The sequence below is a fragment of the Corvus cornix genome, chromosome 1 (assembly GCF_000738735.6).
Source record: "Corvus cornix cornix isolate S_Up_H32 chromosome 1, ASM73873v5, whole genome shotgun sequence".
NCBI classification, from domain to species: Eukaryota; Metazoa; Chordata; class Aves; order Passeriformes; family Corvidae; genus Corvus; species Corvus cornix.
Window position 1 is genome coordinate 116,096,347 of NC_046332.1, and position 12,036 is coordinate 116,108,382.

Consider the following 12,036-nt stretch of genomic DNA (forward strand, 5'->3'; position numbering starts at 1 on the left):
CTTGCTTTCCCATTACTTCCACAAAAATACGATTAACAGCGATAACTATGCTAATTATTGCCCTCACTGCACTTGGAATGCACCTCACTGGCTGGAGAGGCAATGCTTTGGGGTAATAATTAACTGCTTTTTTCCTCAATTACCTTTTATTAGGCGAGCAGGAGGTGTCAGAGTAAAACAGCTGCACATCTTCCAAGAAAAGCTCGTGTTTTTCTGAGGGAACCCAAACGGAGGTGCCTCATTAAGAGAACCGGGCAGGACAAACACTCCCATGGCGAGCTGGGCCTTGGAGCTGCTCGGCTTCTCCCTGAGCCTGCTGGGCCTAATTGGGACGTTAATTGCCACCATCCTGCCGCACTGGTGGCGCTCGGCACACGTGGGCACCAATATCATCACAGCTGTGGCCTACGTGAAGGGGCTGTGGATGGAGTGCGTGTGGCACAGCACCGGCGTCTACCAGTGCCAAGCGCACCGCTCCCAGCTGGCGCTGCCCGCCGACCTCCGCGCCGCCCGTGCCATGATGGTCACCTCCTGCCTGCTGTCCGTGCTGGCCGCTGCCATCGCCGTCGTCGGCATGAAGTGCACGCGCTGCGCCGAGAGCAGCCCCGCCAAGGCCTCCATCGCCGGCTCCGGCGGGATTGGCTTCATCGGGGCCGGGCTCCTCTGCCTGGTGCCGGTCTCATGGAGCACCAGCGACATCGTTATGGATTTCTACAACCCCACGCTGCCCGCTGGGATGAAGTATGAGATAGGGCAGGCTCTTTATCTTGGATTTGTCTCCTCAACCTTGACCATGCTGGGTGGGGCTCTGCTGGGAGCATCGTGCCTCGGCGAGGAGCCGCCTTTCCCGCCGCATTCCGGGAGCGGACCGGGCGCCTCCAAGGGAAACCACGCTCCTTCCCTGACATCTGCGTCCCACAGCGGCTACAGACTGAGTGACTACGTGTGAGTTCCTGGGATCTGGCACAGCTGCCTCAGGATTCTGTGCGTGGCATGAGAGAACTTGGAATTGATGTTAGAGTTGTTTATCCCTTTCCTTTCGTCCCGGAGGAGGAAAGGGTGTGGATGCAGAACTGCTGCCTGCAAAACCTGGGAAATAAAGGCAAAGGATATGGGGTATTCCCAAGGCAGCACGTTCCTGTCTACCTCCAATCAGGGCTTTGCAGGCAGGTAAATCAAGGGGGGTTTTGTTAATAATGCTTTGGTTTGGAGTTGGTGCCCTGCGAGGCAGAACTGGCCACAACTCCTTGTTTCTTCCCAAAAAAAGACACCGTTTTCCCTAAAACCTGGAATGTCTTGGGGATACACAGTGATTTCCAGCACTGATTGCCTGCTTGGTTCCTCATTTCCGTAATTCATGAACGTTTCGTCATGACAAGGTATTAATTTTGCTTCGACTTAACTTTTTTTGTTTTTTTTACAGTCCCTTGCAATATGAATTTCAATGGCACTGTGACAGACGTATTTGGCAGCCTGTTACAGGCAATATTTGAAGTTACATTACAATGTTTTGACCTGATCAAAATAAAATTTCAGCGCATTTTTGAAATGCATCACGAGGGAAGCAAACCCTCTCAGTGGCTCAGAGCTGGGGTTTTTTACAGATGTCAGGAATAGAATGAAACCAGACATTTGATATTAAACATATTTTTAAAATTTAAAATCAAATTTCTCAGAATTTGTCACAGAATGGGCATTTAGATTCTGGGCAGATTTAGCATTCTGCACAATCTGTGCATTATAGAGAGTGGAAAAACAGTTCCTTAAATCCTATTCCCAAATCCCATGTAATGAAATGTGCTCATTTCTTGGGATGAGTGCTGGTATTTTGTGTCAGGGTTAGCAAGGGTATCTCCATCCCCTCTGGAGATTTTGGGGGAATTTTCATTTGGGGCACAGGGCACCCTCCACGTGAACACTCATGGACTGTGACCATTGCTTGTCAGGAGTATCAAATCCAGACATTTCCTTCTAAAATCCTCACAAAATTCCATCATTCCACAATGCATTCAAACAATCAAAAATCAAAATAATGAGCAGAGAAGCCCAGCCCTCTCCATTTCACGTTACAGTGAAGTCCCAGGCACACATATTATGACATAAAATTATAACAAAAAATAGAATCACTGTATTCCTGTTAAACCAGAAATTTACAGGTCTCCCACATGCAACATATGGACCAACATACTGGAAAAAAAATTAATTCCAAGATCTGTGAGGGAACTGATCTTAATTTGGCAAAAATCTCTGTTTGTAATTATATTATCACCTTGTGTCACCTCCAGAGCTGGGCAATTTTCAGCATTTCCCCTGGTTCCAGCCTGAACCTTCCTTTTTGTGGCTGATCACCTTTGCCTTTTGTTTGAAGGTGATTTGAACTGGGACAGAGGGTTTTCAGCATTGATCCAAGTTAATACCACCAGAATTTTTAAAAAGAAATGGAATTTCTAAGCAATCTGCTGAGACCAATAATAATAAAAGGGATCTGGGACCAGAGTTTGGTTATTTCTGGTGATAGGACCCAGGGAATGGCTTCAAACTGCCAGAGGGCAGGGCTGGATGGGAGATTGGGCAGGAATTGTTCCCTGGCAGGGTGGGCAGGCCCTGGCACAGGGTGCCCAGAGCAGCTGGGGCTGCCCCTGGATCCCTGGCAGTGCCCAAGGCCAGGCTGGACATTGGGGCTTGGAGCAGCCTGGGACAGTGGGAGGTGTCCCTGCCCATGGCAGGGGTGGCACTGGATGATCTTTAAGGTTCTTTCCAGCCCAAATTCTGTGATCACTGACCCTGCAAACATCTCAGTGACAGACCCTGAGGAGCAGGGAATGAACACAAACTGCACAATGGCTTCTTAGAGAAGATGGAGACAAACTGCTCGTAGTCCACTATGGATTTCTGGGATGACTTTCAGCCCAATGGAGGTGGTCAATTCCGTGGGCTTTTCCTGTATTTCCATTGTAACAGATCCTGCCAAGTGATTAGATACCAACCTGAGCCAGGGCTTTGGACAGCCATGAATGCTGGAGCGCAATTCCAAGTGAGGAAATGGGCTGTGGGTCATTAGGGGGGCTCTTTGCCATATACTGATAAATTCCTTCCCTTGCCAAGTGTTGGTGTGGTGGGAATACTCCTGTGTAGGGCTGTTCTTACTGCAGCAATTCCCAGCCAGGCAGGATATGTGACAGGAGTGGGAAGAGTTTATAAAGTCCTGGCAAAAATACCTGGAAGTGCTTGGATGTCAATAAAGAGGGAAATGGTTTCTTTCACAGAGCTGGTAACCAGTGGATCTTGCTCCATGCTAAAACTGACATAAATTTCTTTGTTCTTTTCTTTTCTTTTCTTTTCTTTTCTTTTCTTTTCTTTTCTTTTCTTTTCTCTTTTCTTTTCTCTTTTCTTTTCTCTTTTCTTTTCTCTTTTCGTTTCTTTATTTTTCTTTTCTTCTCTCTCTCTCTTTCTCTCTTTTTCTCTCTCTTTCTCTTTTTCTCTCTCTTTCTCTCTCTTTCTCTCTTTCTTTTTTTCTTTCCTTCTCTGATCTACCAAAAGACATTACCCCCTTCCTTGCAAACCTCACTTTGCAACATGAGAGAGATGTTCTTTTCACTTGTTTTCTTGAAAATGATTAATATAACTTAGTCCACATGTCCCTATTATCCACATTTCCTATTCTTATCACTAAAGAGGCATCTGGACATGTTGATTCCCAGTTTAATTTGGATCATCCTTTCCAATGCTTCAGCACATGGCATCAGAAGATTTGTTTAAACCCTTTACTGACTTTTCCATAAACTCAGACATCTGAATGGGTTTTAAATGCTTTATGGACAAGAAAGGCAGGATAAACCCAACCTCCCTCCTTTTTCCTGGGGGGAAAGGTTGTTAATTTTATTTTCTGCTTTAAGCAGGAAGAAAACACATTAATTTCATCAGCTCACACTTCAAAGATGTTTGGTAAGCAAACTGTTAGAAAGTGGAGTGAATAAACAGAGTGAATCAATGCAGAGATCTGACCTGTTGAGAGCACATGTGTGGACTTCATAGAGATGTGTGTATATTTAAAACGCTGGAATTCCAGCTCCATTGACTTCTCTGAGGTCACAGTTTCACCCATAAGCTCATTATTATTGTCAATACTCCCAAATCTATTAGAGAGCTTTTAACTAAAAGGCCTCCAGAGCAAAGAGAATCAAAGTCAGGGGGATTTTTCCCCCTAAGAAGGATGGGATGGCAAGGAAAGGCTTTTGTTGGCCATTTCACAAAGTGTTTGGTATTGAGCAGAGCAGCTGCAGCCTGTGGGATGTGTGAGGGAGTTCTCCCTTCCACTGGAGTCAAGGACAAGCAATTTTATTTTTAAAATGTCATAATCACTGGTATTGATCACTGGGGGTGCTCTCAAATCCATCCAGGCTCGGGCTATTGCCACTATTGCTATCCCTGGAAATTCCAGCCAATTAGGCTGCCTTGCTAATGAACCTCAGCTGCTTTTCATGGCTCTCTGTGGGAGAAAAAGGCTCTTTGACAGAGCAGTCCCAGCCTTCCACCTGCCCTGAGCTGCCTCTTTGTTTTATTTAGTCCCATTTTATCGTTCCATGGAAAACATGGAGAGCAAAAACCAAGAGGTATTCACAAACCTTGGGAAACAGAGTTAGAACTAAATTGCTTGGGAGAGGTTGTGGCTGCTCCTGGATCCCTGGAAGTGTCCCAGGCCAGGCTGGACAGGGCCTGGAGCAACCTGGGATAGTGGAAGTTTCCCTGCCCATGGTAGGGGAGGGATGTTCTTGAAGGCCCCTTCTAAGGTGGATGATTCTGCGAAATACATGGTAAAGGTCAGCTAAGGCAATACCAGATTTGGGTTTCATCATGGATGCAAAGTTAGATCATGTTAAATCCCCTCACTCTTGAAAGGAAGTTGAGGAGGAAGAACCTGGAAATCAGGACAGTTCAGTGAAATATTTTCCTTTTACTGAACACTATGAACTCAGGGAATCAGCTTTGCAATTGTTGATGATTTCTAGAGTTTTATGGAATTGGTATTTGCTTCCTCTACAGGGGCAAACCATCAAGTAGATGTTGCCAGCAGGAGAAAAGTGGGAGCAAGGAAAAGGAATTTCCATCCCCAGTAATACCCAAGTGTTCCTTTAGTGGTCTGCACACGTAACGAACACGGCTGTGCTGGATCCAAATCCTCACATAAGTCCTGGCACCGTGAGCTGGCAGATGCCCCACCAGAAATGCCACTCCCTCACCCCTGGAGTGAAGCTCTTGGCAGTTCTCAACTCATCCAGTGGTTGGAATCTGGATCCAGTTTGGAATCTGGATCCCAAACATCCCCATTTGGGATCTCTCAGCACGTGGTGCTGATCCCATGTCCAGCAGCACATCCCAAGCACTGGAATATGCAGCGCAACCACCAGTCCCTGAACCCCATTGATGGCACCTCAGGGTCCTCCCACAGCCTAAACTCCTCCTCTCCCACAATCCCAAAGCAATCTGGAGTCTTCCAGCTGTTGTTTGGTACCTCCTGGCAGGAGTTACCTGGCAGACACGAGCAAACCGATCCATAAAGCCCGAAATGGGCTGTGAACAGAACTTCTGGAATGTCTCGTTGCTTCTAAGGGCCAAACAGGAGAATGTTGGTCTTTAGAGAAGCTCACACTCCATGGACACAGCACCCTCCCTTCCTCTGGAGGTTTTGTGGTCTCTGGGCATCAGCTCCAGCTTTCCCTCAGTATGACCAGACCTGTAGCAATTTCTGTCAACCCCACCTGCTGCAAGAGCTGCTTCCCTTTTCCCAGTCTCAGCCAAAGTTTCCTCTATTCCTCCTGCAACACCTTTTGAAGATGTGTTTTGGCCAACTTTGTTATATTCTTTGTTTTCTCCTTGATGAGTTCCATCACCTCCTGAGAGGTGTCCCTGCCCATGGCGGGGGTTGGAACCAGATGATCTTTAAGATCCCTTCCAACCCAAACCATTCTGTGATTCCATGATTTAACTTCAGAGCAAACTCGGGAGGGATGCAAGGATTGCTGTCCCTCCTTTTTTATGGTGAATACCAAACAAAGAGGAGAGTTCAGTGAATGCTGCCAAGTTCACTACAGGGGTTTTAAAAAGTGGCCACTGTACAGCACCAAACAGTGACCCCCAGTCCCTTGTGGGTTGGGATGTGGCTGAGCCCTCTCATCCCCCAAACCAGCCTGAGATGCCAGGGCTGACTGGGAACAGCAGGGGCCGAACATGGAGCCTCCAGAGCTGGTCCCAAAGTGCTGCCTGGCATGGGATCTTCAGGGAGAATCACTCTCAAAGCTCACACCAATGACTCATGGGCAGCTCAGCTGGGGCACAGCACCCTGACCCTCCTTCCTGTGCACAGGAGTCACAGAATCCCAGGATCCCTGAGGCTGGAAAAGCCCTCCCAGCCCAGCCAGGCCCAGCTGTGCCCCATGCCCACCTTGTCCCCAGCCCAGAGCACTGAGTGCCACCTCCAGCCCTTCCTGGGACACCTCCAGGGATGGGCACTCCAAACCTCCCTGGGCAGCCCCTGCCAAGGCCTGAGCTCCCTTTCCATGGGGAAATTCCTGCTGCTGCCCACCCTGAGCCTGCCCTGGCCCAGCCTGAGGCCGTTCCCTCTCCTCCTGTCCCTGTTCCCTGGCAGCAGAGCCCGACCCCCCCGGCTGCCCCCTCCTGTCAGGGACTTGTGCAGAGCCACAAGGTCCCCCCTGAGCCTCCTTTGCTCCAGCCTGAGCCCCTTTCCCAGCTCCCTCAGCCGCTCCTCACAGGGTTGACTCCAGAACCTTCACCACCCTCACCAGGAAAGATCCATGTCTGGAACAAGGCAGAGACTGAATCTCCATCCCAGCTCCAGGTTCTCTCCAGCAGATCCATCTTCCCTGTTCAAAGGAAAAGCTCATTTCAGTAGAGGATGAGCTGAGTTATCTGCTACATCTGATTCCAACTCCACTGCCCTCCAAGGGAGCCAACACTCCCGCTCACGTTTCACCTGAAAGCCTCTGGAAAAAGCCACCTCCAGCTCCCTGTGGGTCAATCACAGAATCCCAAAGGATGCAGCCAATAGCTCCTTCCCTATTTAAACACAGTCTGAATTGGGTATTAACTACCTGCTGTGTTTGGCAGCTCTCTTATTCCTAAAATAAATAACTGTATGAAAAGTCATAAACTCTATATTGGACTTTTTAATTTAAAAAAAAAAAAAAACAACAAAAAAAATCAAAGTACTGTCAGGATTTTAGCAGCCTCACTTCTTGCAGTAAATCTGCTTCCACAGCTGTTCCTGCTGTACTGTGTCCTTCAGCCAAGAGTAGCTGCAGTCCAACATTTCCTTCTTAAGTTATTCCTTACCCAGAGCAAAGCCAAGGGAATTTTGGACAGGGCTCGCCTGCTCGAAATTATGAATGTGCTCTTATTAGAGCAGGTTGCATGTTTTCTATTAAATATTCATTCAAATAACAATCCAGCAAAACATTTGTCAGGAAGAGAGTTACTTTGGCTGGAAGGACACATTTTTCTTCCAGTCTCCACCAAAACTCCCCCGTATTTATCACGTCCAGGATTTGAGGGCATAAATGAAGATCTTGCTTGAACTTTGTTGAGCTCCATCAGCAGTGCCAGATCCTGTTCTTTTGTTTCAGAGTTGTACCAGTTCAGGAATTGCTTGGTTGTCACCAGGGAAAAACCTTTTACAGGTTCCACTGTGGCTTATAAAATGGGAGAAATAAGAAAAGAGGGGGGGAAAGGAAAAAAAAAAGAGAGGAAAGTGGCATTTTCTGCTCCTGCCTCTTAAAATCCTGCCCATGTTGAGCTGAGAGCCACAGAGTGTCTTGTAAAGTGGTTTGATTTCATGGGATCATGGAATGGTTTGGGTTGGAAGGGACCTTAGAGCCCACCCAGTGCCACGCCTGCCATGGGCAGGGACACCTCCCACTGTGCCAGGCTGCTCCAAGCCCCAATGTCCAGCCTGGCCTTGGGCACTGCCAGGGATCCAGGGGCAACCTGTGCCTCACCACCCTCATAATAAAGAATTTCCTCCCAAAACCCCACCTAACCCTGCCCTCCCTCAGCTTAGGGCCATTCCCCCTTGTCCTGTCACTCCAGCAACCATGAAAGAAAGGTTTCCTCTAAATCCCAGAGAACTTCAGTGCTCCTGCAGAACTCCCCACCTTGTTCTGAGCGAAAGCCCAGCTCCAGGAGCTGCTCCAATGAACAAAGTTAAAGATTAGCAATGTTGCCATCATGTGGCTGCTCCCAGCAAAGGCTCGGCCGTGAGCCTGAATTTATTAATCAGCAGAGAGCAGATTGCACCTGGATCCTGCTGTGGAAGCTCAGAGACACCGTTTAAAGTTGTCACTATTACAGGATATATTTAGAGAAATTATTTTTATAGCAAGAACGTGTGTACAACAGAAAAGGGGATCCCAGCCCTTCCACTGTGCCCCTGATCCTCAGGGATTTTATAGATCATATTTAAAACCTCACTCCAAAATTCATCTTAAATTGTCCAAGCAGAAATCCTAGAAGTGAAAATCCCCTCTTCCTGCAGAAACAAGAAGGAAGAAAAAAGGATAAGGAATCATTTTCAATATCCTTCATCTTTGACATGGCTTGAAAGTGAAATTGTAATGTTCCAGCTCTTGAATTCCTTTATCCTATGACTGCTAGAATAACTTGTGATTTTCAGTGATTTTATTGTATTTTCTCTTACAATCCCTTCTCTGCAGTATCACACCAAGTTCTTCTACACTGACAAGAAAAATCCAAGGAAAGCAATTCCCACAGCCCACATCAGAGCAGCTGGGGCTGCCCCTGGATCCCTGGCAGTGCCCAAGGCCAGGCTGGACATTGGGGCTTGGAGCAGCCTGGCACAGTGGGAGGTGTCCCTGCCCATGGCAGGGGTGGCACTGGATATTTAAGATCCCTTCCAACCCAAACCATTCCGTGATCCTGCGATTTGTTTGGAAAATTGTTTCCCAACTCCTGGGAAGCTGAGAGTGGATAGAAACAATGGTGAATTTCCCACCCCACCTGCTCCAGGAACAAACATATCCCAGGTCCTGGCAAACTTCTCCAGTTTTTTTGGTGGAAAATCCTGTCTGGGCACAAGGTGCAGTTGTTTTATGCCAACTCTTTCCCACTACACAGGATTCCCCATTCCAAGGAATAATTGTCATGGACAATAACCCATCCCTGTTCCTGCACTGTCTGCTCAGAATTACATATTTTATCCAGTCAAGTATTCCAGCAGGAGCCTGGTTTGGGCTATTCCTGCTTCTCCAAGCAAGGAACACAGACTTGGCTGTTCCTGGCTGTCAATTTTATCTTCCTTTAATAATCCATCCCACAGCAGAGATGCAGCTATTTTATGGATTGAAAATTTAGAATATTGGAGCACCCAGCCAACACCTTCTCTCCCTTCTCCTTGCAGAGTAAATCCACACCTTCCTCCCTACCCTGCTATTTATTTGTAAGTGCATGCAGCTGGTGCAACCCCACTGGTGCCAGGAAAAGGGAAAACAAAACCATCCACGGGCTCCTGCAGCTCTTGGCTTGCAGGAGGAGCACTCAGTGAGCTCAAAGTACCATTTTAAATGAGATCAATCGACCAGGCTGAGATCCCACAGCCATTCCCAATCCAGCCTGGCACGTTTCCATTTCCCTTCACAAACAACACCAAAATTCCTTATTTCAGCTTGGCAGAAGTCAAAACAAAAATGCCTGCCTAGCTTATTTATTTATTTTGGTGGCCGAAGGGGGAAAGTTTATGCTGAGACAAAACCTGACATTATTTAGCATCAGAATTTATCATTGTTATCCTTAAAACTCAAATCTTGAGGAGTCTTGAGGGGGGAAAATGCACAGAGAAACAATTCCCTTCAAAATGGAGCTTTCCTGGTTAAACTCTCAGCAAGGAAAAACATTTTAAGTGGGAAATACAAACAATTGGAGCACAAGCACGAAGATTTGGGGTGTTAAACACCAATCAGCCCTCCCAGAAAAGATGGCAACAACTTAAAAGACAGAAACCGGTTCCTGTCCTTTCAGGAGCACCAGGATCAGCTTTTCCCAGGCACTGAAGAGCCCCAGTTTATGCCCAGTTTCCAGACATAAAGAAATCTGTGAACCTTTTTAATTATTCATGCTCTGAGAGGCAGAATCCTCTCGGGTTGCAGGCCCGGAGGCCTTGGGGCCGTGGCTTTTCCTGGGATTTTTCAGCTGAGGGAATAAGCAGCTCAGCGATATCAGTGTCCCTTGGCTGGAAGTTCGGCAGCCACGGGAGGGAAAACTGCTCCCAGTTTGCCCATTCCAGCTTTTCTGCTGTGCTGGAGCACCTGCAGGGAGACTCCAAGATGATGAGGCTGCATGGATAAACTTCTCCCAGAGGGATTGGGAAGGAGGAGGAGAAGTCTTGGCACCCCCAGCCCCGTCTCTCTGCAGCTCTGCCAGCTCCCCTTGGAAGGGGAATGGCAGCATCCCAAAATCCCACACCTGAGGAAGAACAGAGCTGCTGTGTGGGGCTCGGGGCTGCTCAGGGAGGGGATAATTAGGACCAAATGTGGGGATTTTGCTTCGGAGATGATTGGCAAAAGTGCTGCCAAGTCAGGGCTGAGAGATCTCCCAAGCAGGAAGGTCTGGAACGAGCAGGGAAAATACCTGGGGAAGCACAGAGGGGTTTGGGATGGGAGTAGCCTTAAAAATCATCCAATTCCAACCCCCCTGGGACGCCTTCCATTAGCCCAGGCTGCTCCAAGTCTTATCCAGCCTGGCCTTGGGCACTGCCAGGGATCCAGGGGCAGCCCCAGCTGCTCTGGGCACCCTGTGCCAGGGCCTGCCCACCCTCACAGGGAACAATTCCTGCCCAAGATCCCATCCAGCCCTGCCCTCTGGCACTGGGAAGCCATTCCCTGGGTCTTGTCATTCCTTCTCCTTTCTCGTCACCTCCTCCAGGCACTGAATGCTCTTCCCTTGGTGGACTTTTCTCCAAAACCCCAAATCCACACCAGTCTCTCCATAAAGACTGCCAGGACCTCTGTGGGTTGTACCTGCAGCCAGAGGCTCTGCTAGATGTGCAGTCCTGGGAATCTGTGTCACCTCAGCCCACGACCATGGCTAATCCAAGGCCCATTGCTTGCAGACTCTGGAGTGCCAATTCCTCCTGGAAAAACCTTTGGATTCACTGAGTGAAGCAGGAGAGGCCGTGCTCTGTTCAACTCGGGACTGAAGTCATCCTGTGGTGTTTTCCTCCTGGAGGAATTCTTTCCTGTAGAACCCTGTTTTCTTCTTCAACCACGTGGAAAGAAGCCAGAAATAATCACTTGGTAGAACAACAAAAAAATGAAGATGATGAAAAATGTCTTGAGGGATGGAAGTGTGGAGGAGAGGGGAGCTCTGCTCCGTTTGCTTTGCTTTAGGGAACGCTGTCACCTGCTGGCAGGAGACTGAAAAACCGGCGTTTTTTGTGGCAAAAAAGAGCTTCCCTATCCCAGAGGGGAAAAAAAACCCACAAAAAACCTCCAAGCTAAAACCCAACCTGGAAAATGAGGTGTTCTTGGGTAAGAAGGATCCTTGCTGGGCTGAGTCCTGCACAGGAATTCCCAGAGATACCAAACTCCCTCTCAGCTTCCCTCCCATCCACTTCTTCTCCTCAAATGCCAGTTTTGTCTCCTTCTCCAGCCTCTCTCCACATGCCAGCTCCAACTACTCCCTACCTGTCCCTTTTCCTCCCCCAGCCACCTCCATTTCCATGGACACCCTCCTCCTTTTCAACCATTTCCCACCTTCCACGTGGCCAGAGAAAATCAGGAGCTCCCCCTGGGCACGAGCATCTCACACCTGCCTGCCTTCCGTGATTTCCATTTTTCAGTGCACAGGCAGCACTTAGGAGATTTGGGACTGCCAAAAATTGTCCCACAGAGAGGCCCCTCGAGGGCTGTGTCCAGTTTAGATCAGATATTAGGGGAAAAATTTCTTCCTGGCAAAGTAAGGATGCCCAGGGAAGTGGTGGAATCACGTCCCTGATGTCATTTAATTCAT

The 12,036-nt window shown here is 48.3% G+C and overlaps 1 protein-coding gene across 1 annotated transcript; it reads left to right on the plus strand.

The window, feature by feature from the left end:
• Positions 1-271: 271 nt before the first annotated feature.
• Positions 272-981, plus strand: CLDN14 (claudin 14). Its single transcript, XM_010411222.2, has one exon. It carries the CDS (start codon positions 272-274, stop codon positions 947-949), a length of 678 nt encoding a protein of 225 aa, XP_010409524.1. The 3' UTR covers positions 950-981.
• Positions 982-12,036: the final 11,055 nt, after the last annotated feature.